Consider the following 15,016-nt stretch of genomic DNA (forward strand, 5'->3'; position numbering starts at 1 on the left):
AGCACATCTCGCCCCCCCGGCAGATGCTCCCCGCAGCCGAGCCGCCGCGGCAGGAGCACCCTGACCTTCATCCTGCTGCCGTTTGGTTCAGCGTATTCCCCTTGGTTGCAAGGTTTAGGTTTCACCTGGTGATTGATTAAAGTCTCCGGGCTGCGGAGGGGGCAGAGTTAAGGTGACCTGGAAAGGACTTCAGCCAAGGTGTGCGCTCGCTTGAGGGGAGTCGGGGGAGGTGGGAGATGTTTTATTCCTGCTGCTGCTTCGCAGCTGGGTGGGGAATATCCACGCTGATGTCTCGGGCTTGCCAGGGAAGACTCGGCAGAGCTGTGTTTGTAAATGAAGAACTGCTGATTTGTTTTAAACAAAGACATCGCTTCTCTAAATTGTTTGCTGGAATCAGCGAGCTGCTAATAAATTAGGGGTGAAGGCGTGCTACCCCCACCCACCAGCCGCCTTGTCCATTGCTGTCGCTTCGTGGCCTCCTGTGGTTTCGCTTTTGCAGCTGGACCCTGAGCAGTCCCCGGCACCCAACGGCACTTTGCAAAGCTGCAGGAACCTGGGCTGAGCCCCCGGGGCTGGTTTAACGGGGACACGGAGCTGGTGGGTCACCACGTGCGGGGAAGGGGCAGGTCCCATCCATACCTCATCACCTGCCCAAACCCTGGGAACATCCATCGATCCTGGAGCTGGGAGCATTTGGGATGGAGCCACCCAATACCGACCCATCCATCAGAACTGGCGGAGGTTTTGGGAAGCTGTCCTGGGCTCTGCCGGCTTCACCCCCCACCCTGGGGGTCCTGCTTGCATCCTCTGGCCCTGATTAAAGAGGATTTCCAGGGCTGGGTGATGGCGAGTGGGGAGGCTGAGTGCTTGGATCCTGCTGCCCTCTTGGGATTGCAGCTCAAGTTCCTGGCATGGATGGGAAGCCAGGATTTGCATCTACAGGATTTCCAGTAAGTTTTGCAGTTCTGGCATGCAGCTGCAGGGCTGCGGGCTGGGGAGAGGGGCTGGGGGGAGCCGGGACTCCCACCCAGGTGAGGTAAAGTCCCAGTCTGGGTGGATACTGAGGAGTCCTGGCTGCAACCAGCCCTCTCGGTGCGAGGAAGCCTGATTTGGTGCTCAGTGGCTGGGACAGGCAGAGCTGGGGGCAAGTGGCCTCAGGGGAGCCAGGGCTGGCAGTGGCCTGGCAGCCAGGCGAGCACGGGGGCCAGGCGGCAGCGGTGGGGGGAGCGGGGAGGGCCGCAGAGCACCTGCTTCTGCTGGAGGCTTGGCCTTGGCCCAGGGCAATTAGCTCCTGGCTTCGGTTCTCGCACCCGCTCTGACAAACAAGCAGCTGGAACGCCCCGGCCTCGCTTCGGAGGGCTCCCCCTCCCTCCTGCCGCTGGGTGTGGGATGGGTGACCCCCCCGGGCCGGTGGCCACGGGGCTGCTCTGCCCCAAAACCAGGGCAAAGCCCCAGTCCCGGTCCTGGCGTTGCCGTGGGGCCACATCAGTGCTTGCCCACCCTGATCCCGAGCTCGCAGCGACGCCAACATTGCTGGGAGCTGGGGCACGGCCCTGTGGGAGGAACAGGGATGTTTCCACCCCACTCTGCTGCCACGCTGCAACGCCAGGGACCCGGCTCCTTTCCCCAGCTCTGAAGACGAGGAAGAACGGATGAGGACTTCAAGAGAGCTTTGCACCCCCAGGATCTCCGGCGCTGGCTTGGCAGCCACAGGACAGTTCACAACCAGGTCCCTCCAGCGGCACCAGGTCCCTGCTCGATGGAGGCGAGTCCCGCAGCGGGGGCAGCGGAGAAGAGCCACAGCCACTCCCCGAGGAAACGCGGTTTGCTGGTGCTCGCTGCAGGGAGTGAACGCAGAGCGCGGGCAGCTTCACCCAGGTGCCTTTCCCTACGTGCATGGTGGCTCCCGCACTTGGTGGCCCTTAGGGCTCCCAGTCCCCACGGCAGAGTGACCTTCACCACCACGAGTTTGCCTTGGAAGAGTGGCAGGATGTGGCCATCAGCAGCAAACCCGGCGCCGGTTCCCCAGCGTCAGCGGCCGGCGCTCGCCCGCACGGGGGTTTGCTCAGCTCACAGAATCCCAGGATCATCTTGGTTGGAAAAGCCCTTGAAGCTCCTCCAGCCCAACCATGAACCTCACCCTGACCGTTCCCAACTCCACCAGATCCCTCAGCGCTGGGTCAACCCGACTCTTCAACCCCTCCAGGGATGGGGACTCCCCCCCTGCCCTGGGCAGCCCATTCCAACGCCCAACAACCCCTTCTGCAAAGAAATCCTTCCTAAGAGCCAGTCTGACCCTGCCCTGGCGCAGCTTGAGGCCATTCCCTCTTGGCCTGGCGCTGGGTCCTTGGCTCAAGAGACTCCTCCCCCCTCTCTGCACCCTCCTTTCAGGGAGTTGTAGAGGGCCATGAGGTCTCCCCTCAGCCTCCTCTTCTCCAGACTAAACCCCCCCAGTTCCCTCAGCCGCTCCCCATCAGACCTGTGCTCCAGACCCTGCACCAGCTCCGTTGCCCTTCTCTGGACACGCTCGAGTCATTCAATGGCCTTTTTGGAGTGAGGGGCCCAAAACTGAACCCACTCACCGAGGGGCGACCTCACCAGTGCCGAGCACAGGGGTCAGATCCCTTCCCTGTCCCTGCTGGCCACGCTAGTGCTGATACAAGCCAGGATGCCATTGGCCTTCTTGGCCACCTGGCTCCTGTCCAGCCGGCTGGCAATCAACACCCCCGAGGAGAAACGGAAACTCAAACTGCTCCTCGGGAGGAAAGCGCAGCTCCCTCCTCAGCTTTCACCCCCCCCCCCCCCCGCCCCAGGTCCCTGGAGATGGGTTTGGTTCTGCCACTTTCATACACCGGAGCCCGGTGACACTGGCTGAGCCGCCCACGGAGGGGCCCACGTCCCTCCCCTCGGTGCCACGGCTCGCCCAGCCTCTCAGGGAACGCGCGTTTCCTCCTGCATGGACCCGTGCTGCTCCATTTGGCATCGCGCTCCCTCAGAAAACCAAACGAAGGCGCGTGACCTTATAGGGAAGATTTGGCTCTTATTAAGGCCCGAGGTTTATAATACCTGTGACAGACAAACGATGTCAGCTCTCTTCAAAATACCTTCCCCGCTTGAGGCAGCTAGGGGACTCCTCGGGGAGCGCAGATGAAGCCTTATCTCCATTATTAGCTAAATATTAACATGATCACCTTCATTATCAACTGTCTGTTAATTCCCCCACTCCTGGATGAGGTCAGACTTCGGGCGACCATCGTGACGATGGAAACCGCTCTCAGGAGCAGCGCCTCCCTTCCATTTTCTGCCCTTTAAAGCCATTTATTCCCATTCAAATTTAAACTATTTCAAGCAAACACAACCACTTCGGGTAAAGAGCTTTCCTTCCGCAGAGCCTCGCTCGCTGCCTCTGCCAGGGGCTGATAAGGTGAAGGCAGCTGCCTGCTCCGGCCGCCAGCTCCCCTTCCCTGGAGCCATGTGTCTCTCTCTGTCCTTACAAACCGATTCTGCTCCCTGGCGCAAGCGAAAAGGATGTTTTCTTGTAACAGAGGTGCCTGGGAGGCCACCCAGCCCTTCTGGCCTCGCTGCAGGGGCCGGGGGGAAGCACCAGCCCGGCCACGGCCCCGTCACTCGGGAGGGCTCAGGCTGCCGGGACCGATGGCAGCTTGGCCCGGGGGACGCAGAGGATCCGGCTGCGTGGCCCAGAGCCCCCACCCGCACGCTGGCCCCCGGGCGAGTGACCCCCGAACCACCCAACCTGGCTCCCAGCCCCGCTCCAGCAGCAGCCACCCACGGGTGCCCTCTCGTGGCCGGTCCCACGGGCAGAGCTTCCACACAAGGTATTTTTTGTCCCCCAACTTCATCTTTCTCGTGGCCAGGAGATGCTCCCGCAGGGCTCAGCCCGCACAAGGCTGCGGTACCCGAGGGCTGATGCTGCTGCACTGCGCCACTGGCTCCCTGGCACTGCAGGATAGGAAAAATTTTTTAAAAAAGTAAGAAAATTGACATTTAGAAAGCCCAGGAGGTGCAGGTAATGCAGCAAGCTCCCTTGCCTGACTGGAACAACCTGGCCCAGATTTAGAAGTTTGCACCAGCCAAATGCTGAAGTGGAGTTTTCCTTCCCCAGCAGCAGCAACTCCCCTGCAGCTCCCATGGGGGCAGGGCAAGCCAGGCACCCACAGCAGGGTGCTGCACCCCCCGCACCCCGCTCAGCTGGGTGAGAGGGCCCTGGGGTGCATGCCTGGCCTGGGAGCAGCCAGCCTCTCCCCATCACAAAATGGGGGCAAACGTGGTGTTTCTGCCAGTGAAAAAGCAGCAGCAGCACTGAGGGGGGGTCCTGGCGCTGCGCAAAGCCCCCCGAGTCTCCCCTGGACAAAGCACCAACCGTCTCAGACCGCTCCACAGTGGACGCACAAAGGTTCTCGCTTACAAATTCGCACCCGCTTTTAGTCAAAACCTAAACTTGGCCTAACGCTGCTGGGATCCCTGCAGTGTGTTCAGTTAAACCCAACCTCTGGAGTTGGCTCAAACCTGCTCCAAACTCCTCCCTGCTGCTTCCGCTGGACCCTGCACACAGGAGCTGCAGGGAGGGGGGGTGCAGGCTCAGTACCCGCTGTGAATTCATCCTGCACGGAGCCGCCCTGGCCCTGGCAGGCACCCCCAGCCCTCCGGTCTCACCCCTCAGGGCACCCGAGCCCTCGTCCAACCCCCTCTCGGGGCTCCTTTAAACCCTGTTGCTGGTTTCACGACTTCAGGTGTGACATTTTCCAGGGATTCGGGACACTCTTTGCTTGGCAGGTGGAGACTGGGCCCTGGATCTCAAAGAAATCACACACATTATCTTACAAAGGAAATTTATTTCATTTTATGAAGCTTATATTACATGCATCGACTGAGGCTGGTACAACAGTTAACAGCAGGGCTGGGGTTTGTCCAGATTTCCATTAGTGTTTCTGGAAGAAACCAGGCCAAATTAAAGAAGCTTTTGCCCTTAGAAAATACAGTCAGAATACAAGGAATGGGTTTTTTTGTTTTCACTTTAATTACTCCTCCCCTACTACCTGCCCTCAAGCTGCATACAGCCAATGCTCTGGCTTACCAAAAAATTAGGCAGGAGAGGAAAATCTAACACACACTCCCCCCATACACCCCTAATAAACCACTGAGACGGGGGGTCTGGATCTAGCTCTATTCAGAGGAAAAATACAAACAGAATGCCAGGAATAAAGCTCTTACAACAAACCAGATGCAGTACCCTTTAATGATTTTCCTAGATAAAAACATTTTACACATTGTTCAACGAGATGCCTCAAACTCCTTTTGATTAGTTCTTGTTCAGTTTTATGGGTTTGAACAAGCAGTGGAATACACTGAAATATCGATTTCTAAAAATAAAAATAAAAATATTGCCTTCTTGTCAGTGTCTGCTGGATATTCTCCCATACCCACCAGAGGAAGATGTACAGTGCACCGGAGATTGCAGCCTACTATAGGCTTCCTATCGAGTACAGATACACAGAAGCAGATGGAATTGTCAGACCAGGTTGATATGGCAAAGGTCAGGCTGGTACGTGCTCGCTTCCACGCAGAGGGGACCCGCCACCGCGTCCCTGCTCAGTCCCCTGTCACTTGTGTGGCTTGGCCGTCTGAGGTTTGGTTGGTGGACTGGATGAACATGGGCTGGGCGATGTCCTGGCCTGCAGGCATGGTCACTTGCTGGATCTGATAAAGTTGCTGGCAGAGAACAGAAGCGGGGGAGAGAAAGGACTGTCAGCTCTCGGCACACCCGGCTCCCTCCGAGCACAGCGCTGCCAGCTCAGTGGTGGCGTTGACAGCAAACTCTCAGGTCCAATAAAATCTGTCCCCAAACCAGACAACTAATCACCCTTAGACACTGGCTGCTAAATCGTAACCAAGTAATTCTGTGTATTCTGATGCCCAAATTGAGCTCAGGCCGCCTACCCAACAGTCAATAGCTGGGTGCTAAGAGCTTTATTCCCAAACTGGTCAGGGCTAAAACGGATCCCACCCGGAGTGCAGGGGACTCTGTTGATTTGGAATGAGCACAGCAGAACACAAAGAATCCACCCGAGTTCAAAAAAGCAGCACAACATCCACTTATCCTGCTCCTGGTTAAGCTTCGGTAGCAGCAGCGTGTGATCGGGAGGAGCCCATTTGCTAGAGGATGCAGGTTTTGGGACAGCCCTTCTAAGCCCTCGACTTCCAAGGGATGTAGCAGCGACCAACTCCTTACCTGTCCGTCTGTGAACTGGCTGAACTGCTGCTGTCCTTGCTGGACCTCTGTCTGCGTTATCTACAAGGGTAAGGGAAGGATGATCACTGACAGCACTTCGGAGAGGGTCAGAACCCCACTAACAACATTCTGCTGCTGCCTTTCAAGAGCTTTTAGACTCTTTTCAAACTTCATTACCCCACCACGTGGTAAGATGCAGCTTACGCCGCCGGCCCGCAGTCATGCTGGTGCGAACCGCGAGTCAAGAACAAAGGACACGGGACTCAGCCGTTCCAAACCAAACACAAGCATGTCCTCCCTGGCTTTCACGAGGAGAATGCGGCCTCCAGGATGACAGAAAAGCAGCAGCCTTCCTATCCTCTGAAGGCAGAGAAGAATCCCTTAGCGACCAGCCTCAACAAGAACATGAGACAACCTGCTGGCAGCAGCGCTGGTCTCGATGTTTCACCTCTGCGATAGTTTTCCTGAGAGGTTGCACGGCTGCTCCTCCCTCACCCAGCCAGAAGGAGCAGAAGTAAAGAGAAGGTTGATGAACTGAAGTTTTACCTGCAATCAGCTCAGAAGCAGCGTGAGCTTTATACAGTGAGACACACACACACACATATACGCATGCACCTTTCACGTACAGGTAAAGGAGGCTTCCGCTCTGCTCCTTGCTTTATTACTCTGATGAAAGGAACAGGAAGAAAAGAAATGCAGGAATCCTAGCCCAAGAGTTGGTAAATTCGACTGGAATTTGCAGTTTCAGGAGCTAGGGAACAACACTTTACCAGTTCATGTCAGCCCTGCTGTTACGGTGCATACCTGCTGTGCATTGGTTGCAAGCGTCTGGATCTGCCCCTGGACTACCTGGGTGCCTGACACGGGTTGGGCTAAGCGGATATACTGCAGCTGGCCAGCATTCAACTGAACCTGGAGACAAGCGGAGGGGGCAGGGAAAGAAAATTAAACAGATAACTGTGTAACCTGAAACACACAAACTTGCCTTCTTGTTTCCACAACAGAAGCCAGAGTAATAGATGACACCGGGAAGCTTCAGTTGATTAACAGTTTAGATGAGCGACTCTACCACAGACCCTGCCAAAGCAAGAGTGAAGCCCGCAGAACTCCTGCAGGTTCTTGAAGTAAAACCCTGAGGAAGCACAACATTACTTCTTTCTCCAGAACGGGAGTGGTCAGTTAGTAGCTAAAGCACATTAACTGCTAAATTTCAGAGAGCTTTGGGAACACTTATTTTTCTTTTTGGTTACGAGAATCAAGTTACTACTTTGATGTATCGTTTCACATGATGATGATTGTTACGAGCTACCTGCACATAATGACACTCCTATTATATCCTGCCAAAAAAATATAAAAGAACGTATAGGAAATTTTCACATAAAGACAGCAGAGATGACAAAACCCAGGAATATTGCAAGGTAATATCTGGAAGCTTTTAATACAGCTCTGCCAACATCAACACCCACCTGGCAAAGGCCAATACCTTCTGTGTCAATACTTTGTGTATAACATTTAAATGCAAATTTGTTTCCTACAACCCTGATCTTGCAAGGTTAGATGCTTGGGGGTGTGGGATATGAAGACAATGTCATCATGGCAACCTCAACTCTCATCTTGCATTTTCTGCGATATAAACAGCTAATACTCCCAAAACACATCCGAGGAGCAATAAGAAGGTCACCGTATGATTGATAATGCTGTTGAATTTTTCATTTAGTGTTATTTAACTTTAGAACATTTAGATTCACAGTCTTAAGGTTAATTATATACCAAAAATGTTTTGAGGGTTTTTTTCCTTTTTAAAAAGGGGAAAGAAGGACATACAAAATACTTGAAAACTGCTCACGGACAAAGGTTCAAGCGCCTAGAACATGGTCTTGGCATTTACAGAAATGCTGCTGACTTCACCAGCTGTGTCTAAAAGCTCCAATATTATTTCAAGAGCAAATAAACTCCACATGAGCATAAACATTTCAATAAAGGATTTGTTTCTGCACTGAGATCTGCCAGCAGATCATGTTTTCCACACTGGGGGCTTCCTGCTTAGATTTTAACTACACTACTAACCGAATGGATGAAAGCAATTTAGAAAGAGCGTTCTTCCAGAAATGAGAGTAAGCTCCAAAAGAACCTGCCCGCTGAGGTCTAGCTAAGATACGGATTAAATCTGACACAAAATTAATGCAGACAAACAAATGATTACCGTTTAATTGACACATACACTTCCAGGTTTTTCCTCAGTTTTTAGAAAAAATAAAAGCCACCTTTCCACAGGCAACCCGTGGCCCTAGAGTCAGCAGGAGAGAAGTGCACACGGTATCAGGAGCACGTGGAAAACCAGCGGAGAACATTAGTAAGATTCTCTCAACACTCCTGCAATCGCCAGAGGCACTACCAGCTTTATGAGAGTGTTCCAAACTTGTCGTGTTTGCGTTATGAAAGATTCTTTGCTGAATCTGAACAGGTACCGGAGTGAAAGGAACTATCAGAAGAGAGCTCTAACCGTATCAACGTAGAGGAAACTCAAGGGAAAAATAAAAGCACAGTAGAAAGAGAGCAGAAGGGACAGCAGCACTGAGAGACCAAAGACTGTAATTCTGAAACCAAACCGCAAGTGCTTTCCAGGTTGGGGCACTGAAAGCCTCTCGCAGCGAGTGCCTGGCTCCACGTTCTGTTTTACTTCACTCGCTGGAAGCGAGCAAGGGGAAAGATGCTTCTGTCAGCACAAACTGTGATCCTGCAACACGCCGTGATTAAGAAGAATCCTCTTGATTACAGTCAAAACAGTATCTCTGCTAGATACAGAAGCGCAAATTGCAACTGTTTAATTAAAACGCTGCTCCTCAATTGCTCTGTTTTGCAGTCTTACAATTGTTAGAGACCCAAGTGCTCGCAAAGACAAAAGACACCATGCTCTGGTACTTGGCAGTTTCTGTCTCACCCTCTGCAGTGTCAGAAGCTGCAGAGGACCAGGCACAGCTCCCTGTTCTTAGGTGCTCCCCGGCAAGAGGAAGGTAGAAGCGTAAGCTTGGGCAAAACCAGACACTGATTAAAAACCTCCAGTCTCACACTCCTAAAACACGGGGCCACTTGCAACAGGATCCACCTATGTAGAGAACAGTACTTTCTGCAGAAGGTTGTGGCCCCCTCATAGCTACTTTGAAAAGAATTCTTTCTTCTAGCAGATCTCCAAGCCCCTTTCTTGTAGGGAGCTACAGCATCCACTGGAGACAACTGGAAAAGAAGTCAGAACTGTTCTTTTATTGCTGAACCGAAGGAGGATGCTGCAACATTCAGTTTTGTTGTAACGGGTTCACTGAGGCTGGAGGTGGAGATCTCCTTCCAAAATGCTTCGAAGAACAAGTATCTTGGAGAGACTTTCATAAGGAAAGGAAGAAAAAAAAGTAAAAAAGCTAGTGGAGAATGCAGAGAAGAAAAAAGATTGTTTGGAGTAAACCACCCTATTTGGCAAGCAATTCACTTCCGTTGTGACCAACGCCTTAAGCCAAGCGGTAGGAATCAGCTGAAGACTTAAGAGACGAAAAGAATTTGGAAGTGAATTGGAAAAATCTGGCAACACCCACAATCTAAACCTTTTTCAAGATGCTGTGTCAAAGCACGAAAGTTTGCCAGACGCACAGAGGGAAGCTTAGCAAATCTTGAGAAGCAAAACTTGTGTGAAAGATCAGTTTGGCCACAGCTGTGGATACACTTCTTAATAACAGAAATCAAAGTGAAATGCTTGTCTTGGTCACTTGGTCTGACCTTTGGGTTGCTGGGTAAGTACACAGAACTGGATAGATTTTTTTTTTTTTCTTTAAGAGGTGTGAAATTTTCCAGATGGGAACCAAAAGACCCAGCTTTGTTGTGCTTATAAGTTACAGAGAGGGGGGGAAAAACGTGACATTTTTTTTCACCCACGTGTCTATCTAGGACAGATGCCAGACTGTTACTGCTGATGCTGGGTACTCAAAACCCCATTCTTAAGGTCACGGCAGGTCTATGTTGATGTGAAAGCGAGGAGATATTTTCTGGTTCTGCAAAGCCGTTCCTCCTACCAGCTCAAAGTATTTTGTAGAAATATTTCTTCTAACATAAAAGTTTATTAATAACTCACAGATGGCACCTTTCCCACTCAGTCTGCCAGGTCATGACTTCAGATTGCAGAGGCAGAACCAAGTAAAGGCAAAAGAAGTTAATTGTGCTTTATTGAAACCATGCTGTAGTAAAGAACTAAAGTTTATCCAGGAAATGTTTTATTTATTGCTTCCTAATTGTAACTACTTCACTCAGGGGAAAGTGCTGGGAGTGGGCAATGAGTCTACACTGGATGGGTTAGATTTATTTCCCCCTTCATGTCACACGGGGTTAGTTTTCCTCTCTAAGTGCAGGAGACACACCACTCAATCCAAACTTCCTCTTACAGTTAAAAAAGCATAGATATATAGAGTCTCATGCCAGAACACCAGCAGACAGTTTGCTCACAAGGCTGCTACACATGGCTGCTGGCAAAGCCTTACCGGTATTTGCTGGATTTCTCCCGTATTGGTGATGATCTGCTGCATGACTTGCATGGTCTGCCCAGTGCCGCTCTGAGCCTGCTGGGTCTGTCCTTGCGGCTGCGTCTGCACTATCTGGACCTGCTGGCCTTCTCCAACCTGCATCGTCACCGGGGTGCTCTGCAGGCAGAACAGGGGTAAGGCCCGAGCAAGGGCTGAACACAGCGGCACAGCCAGCGCATACAAACACTGGAACAGACAGACAGATTCCTACACCCACACTGATGTTTAAATCACCGCAAAGGGAACCCAGGACCTAGATGACCCCTGTTACTACAGTTACACTCCGTCGCGACCAGAAAACATATTTCTGTAGTGACTGTCCCGAGCAGTGAGAACAGGACACTGCAGTGCATCACACATGGGCGAGTCGATGGTCTCCCCGGCTCCGCTGACCTGCGAAGCCCCCGCACGCTGCTCACGGCTCACCTGCCCTTGCTGAGGCTGGGCGATGATGATCTGGCCTGGCTGAATCGTGGTTGTGGACGTGGTGGTCTGCTGGCCTTGCTGCTGCCCCTGAACCTGCACGGCCGCAGGCTGCTGAGCCAGTGTGAAATAATACTGTACGGGCTCAGCTGGGGTGACAGCCTGGCGCACCTCCTCCTGCAGCACAGGTAAAAAACAGGTAAACAGGGAGGGAACAGATCAATATCCAAACCCCTGCCCCCCCCCACCCTGCTGAAACATCCCCCCCATAAGCATGCTCCATGGGAAAGTATCTTTAATACCTCATTCGTAACAGTTTAATTAAGTAAATCTGAAATGATAAATCAAAATGGGTTTCCTCATTTATTCAGCTACATGGAAATCAAAACCATTTCTAATACCCTATGTATAATAATGTAGTCACCAATTTCATTACGAGAAGCAAATGAGTGAAATTACCATAGCTGAAATCCATGCAACTCCTCATCAGTGAATTCCATCATCGCCTGTTATCTTAACACAGAGTGAATTGCAAATGCACCGGGAAGACTCACAAAGGCTCATCTGTCAACAAAACCCCCTTCCGGGCCTACGTGCCCAACACAAATCTCAGTCTAGCTCTGATGTTAAACCCCTGGGAATAAAAGTCATGGACTTGATGTATACTTTTGTGCCTTTATTTATTTATTTAAATCCAGCTTTTCCAGAATGATAACAATTTCATCTTGTACCGTGGCTTCACAGCCTGATTCTGCTGGTAGCAGGAATATCTCACCAGTGTGAAGAAACAAAAGGCTCTGCTCTAGCTCACTGTCAGAAGCACAGGCTCTAATACTGCTGGTTTGTTTTACCTAAGCATGTCTTTAGGAGAGAAAAGCCCCTTATGATTAACGATATTTTAGGCAAGTAGATTTTCAGAGATTCTGTTAAGTGGCAAGCTGTTAACACTCAAGAATCAAAACTCCTAAGCTCCCCAGAGGAGCATCAGACCTTGCACCTCAGGGAAGACGCAGCTCACCAGACGTTCACTCCATGGCAGAAGGCGTAAACAATCCTCTCCCAGCCACCTCGAGTTCACAGCTGAGAGTGTAGGATGTTTACACGTGCTACAACATGGTAGATTCCTGCTTACACAAGCCTGCTCGACTCCCCTGCGTTAAACGAGGCTTGCTCACAGATTACCTTCAGTATATCCAACTGGGGAGGAAAAGAACAATTCACATTACAGAAGATCAATGTATGTTGTCTACATGGGCATCAGGCTTGAGTAAAAGAGCCCCTTCACTTAGATCCTGGTCTCTCAGAGGGACAGCAACTACAGAAAAGACTTCCTGCTTGGAGGTTTCTCAGTAGCCTACCAGAAAATGACCCCCCAAAGATTAAGCTGCTCACAGTTGGCTGTAATCGAGAGGCAACTTCTAAGCCTGGCTCTCAGAGCAAACGAGAGCACTCTCCCACGGTACTGCAAACCACCGCAATCAAACGCTTGCAATACTTCCTACGTATGGTAGCTCGTTGATTATTCCTACTCGCTTAATCAAATCCTTTGGGGGAGGGATTAATAACAAATTAAAAATATATATTATTCAACAGGGCACGTCTCCAGTTTACCATAAAACCGCGTGCACAGAAGAGCTGGGGCTGTTTCTGTAAAGCCCAGTCCTTAGGTATGTGATTTCCAGAGCACTCCAATCCTCAACTCCTAGCTGAATCCTGAAACAACGAGGCAACCGAGTACCTCTGTAGGTACCTACTCCAGGTTAAGTTGTTCTACAGGCAAAAATGGCTTTAAATCCAAATCTGCTTGAACTAGGTTATATCACATCATTTGAAACATTTTATTTCCAAGCCCTAGCTCTAGTTACCAGAGCAACGTAACAGCCATTCCCAGCTCTTCCACGTAACCAACACTAACTTGTCAAACAGTCTTTGCCGTGGTAGTGATAAAATACAGATTGTACCCCCAGCCAAAAAGCGCAGGCTGTCAGCCTACAGGCAGCCACTTTTCAACACTGTTGAATCAAAAGAGTATTTTCCACTGCAAAGTCCTAACCTACGTTCTTATCTGGCAGCTGTTTCTCCATTAAACTTCTCTTGCCACAAGAAGTATTTCCAGTGATTCAACAGTGTTCACAGGCAGCGAGCTGATCGGTGAGTGACAGATCTCTAAAGCCTGTTTCAACCCAAAACTCAACAGGGTTTCACTGTTGATGCTGTGCAACCCAAGAGACACAGCTCTGGTGTGACGTGTCATCAAGACACGTTAACTTAGCAACCTATCTGCATGTAACACACCTTGAAAATCCTTCAGGCATTTCTTTGATTATAGAACTTGCATGCTCTGTCACCAGCACATTCCGATGTGAATCAAAAGGCTCCAGCAAGGGAAAGGTATGGGCAATGCTCTCCCTCCCAAACGTGGAGTTCTCTTAAAAACAGCACGACAAAGTAGAGTAACGGAATGAGGCACCTAAAAGAAGACCAATTGAATTTGCAATGCCAGAATTAACCCGTCTTACTTCAGGCTGCAGCCAACTCGTTTCAGCTTATCGAGCTGAACGAACTGAAACGTGGGTCTTCTTTCCCCGAGTTAAGCAAAGCACCGAGAGCGGCTGTGCAGGCTGCTGCTTTGTCTTTTTATTTAATACCGAACTAATGATCTTTGGATAAATCACCTCTGCTGCACTGCTGCAGGGATAAAGCAGGGAACTCAGGGAAGGGCTGGAGGGAGCTGCACCACGCTCACCACGTGTACACGACACAGAGTTCCCAGTGCACCTGTAACGAAGCCTTGGGATGCTAATTTTAACCATAGCTGACCGCAGCAGTTGGATGGAGCCTCCTGCACATATTGTGACATGGAAAGGTATTTTCCTCATTTACTAGAAACACATGCTGCTTCTGGAAATCAGAATGAGAGGTTAAACTCAACTCAGGACACCATCACAGAGCATGAAGCGTGTATTTCCTCCCTTTGGCCATCACTTCAGTAGCACCACGAGGACTTCAAGACAAAAAGTAAAATAGCAACTTCCAAAATCCAGGTCCACAGTGGAACTGCTGGTCTCTACTCTCAGAGTGGGTATCTTTTTGCATGTTATCCAGATTTATATTGGAATAAAAAAAAGACATGTCAAAGAAAAAACTTCCAAGTAAAACACTTGCCAGAAAGATGTTTTACAGTATGCCAGCCTCTCCAGTAGCACTCACTAGAGAAGCTGTTTTAAGGACCACCTTGGATTTTTTCAAAGGCTAACACACCGCTGACCTTCAAAAGTATCAGAAAACAGGTGAAGGAATTGTTATAAATTGTTATAACATTTTTTTGAATTTACTGTTCAGAAAAAACCCCTCCAGCTGAGTCCTGGGCAATGATTCCAGGAGCTGCTGAACAAGGTGTGGCACCGTCCGAGGGGAGCTGTTCCCTAGAAGAGATGGCCCGGCCACTTTATCTACCGGGCAGCTTGTAACGAAGAGAGATGAGCAATTACTGAACTGGGGAACTTCTAGCAGCAAAACACCAAACTTTCAGGTGAAGGAGATAAACTAGTCTACCAGGAGCTGGATCTCTTCCTTCATGCATTTGAAGCAGCAAGACTGAGCTTCAACCCCACCTCACTCCATTTTCAGCACTGTCTCAAACATGGAGGGGAACAAGTGCTTTGTAAGACACAAACTTGTTACGTTTCAAAGATCTTGTGCTCGGATGACCGCGGCAGCCTGCTGCTGTAAACATCCGACTGAAAGCTCCTTCTAACACCTTACAGCTTCCAGTCAAGGA

At 50.6% G+C, this 15,016-nt stretch overlaps 1 protein-coding gene across 9 annotated transcripts in view; it reads right to left on the reverse strand.

Moving 5' to 3' along the window:
• Window positions 1-4,833: 4,833 nt before the first annotated feature.
• NFYC (nuclear transcription factor Y subunit gamma) overlaps window positions 4,834-15,016 on the reverse strand; it is a 37,040-nt gene continuing 26,857 nt past the window's right edge. For all 9 annotated transcript variants that reach the window (XM_074894709.1, XM_074894714.1, XM_074894716.1 and 6 more), the window contains 5 exons: window positions 11,239-11,412; window positions 10,771-10,929; window positions 7,055-7,162; window positions 6,251-6,310; window positions 4,834-5,730 (listed from right to left, as the gene is read on the reverse strand). In XM_074894709.1, the coding sequence (XP_074750810.1) occupies window positions 5,611-5,730; window positions 6,251-6,310; window positions 7,055-7,162; window positions 10,771-10,929; window positions 11,239-11,412 (621 nt within the window). In that variant the 3' untranslated portion in view covers window positions 4,834-5,610. The remainder of the gene's footprint in view (window positions 5,731-6,250; window positions 6,311-7,054; window positions 7,163-10,770; window positions 10,930-11,238; window positions 11,413-15,016) is intronic.

Source organism: Strix uralensis, chromosome 25 (genome assembly GCF_047716275.1).
Source record: "Strix uralensis isolate ZFMK-TIS-50842 chromosome 25, bStrUra1, whole genome shotgun sequence".
NCBI lineage: Eukaryota > Metazoa > Chordata > Aves > Strigiformes > Strigidae > Strix > Strix uralensis.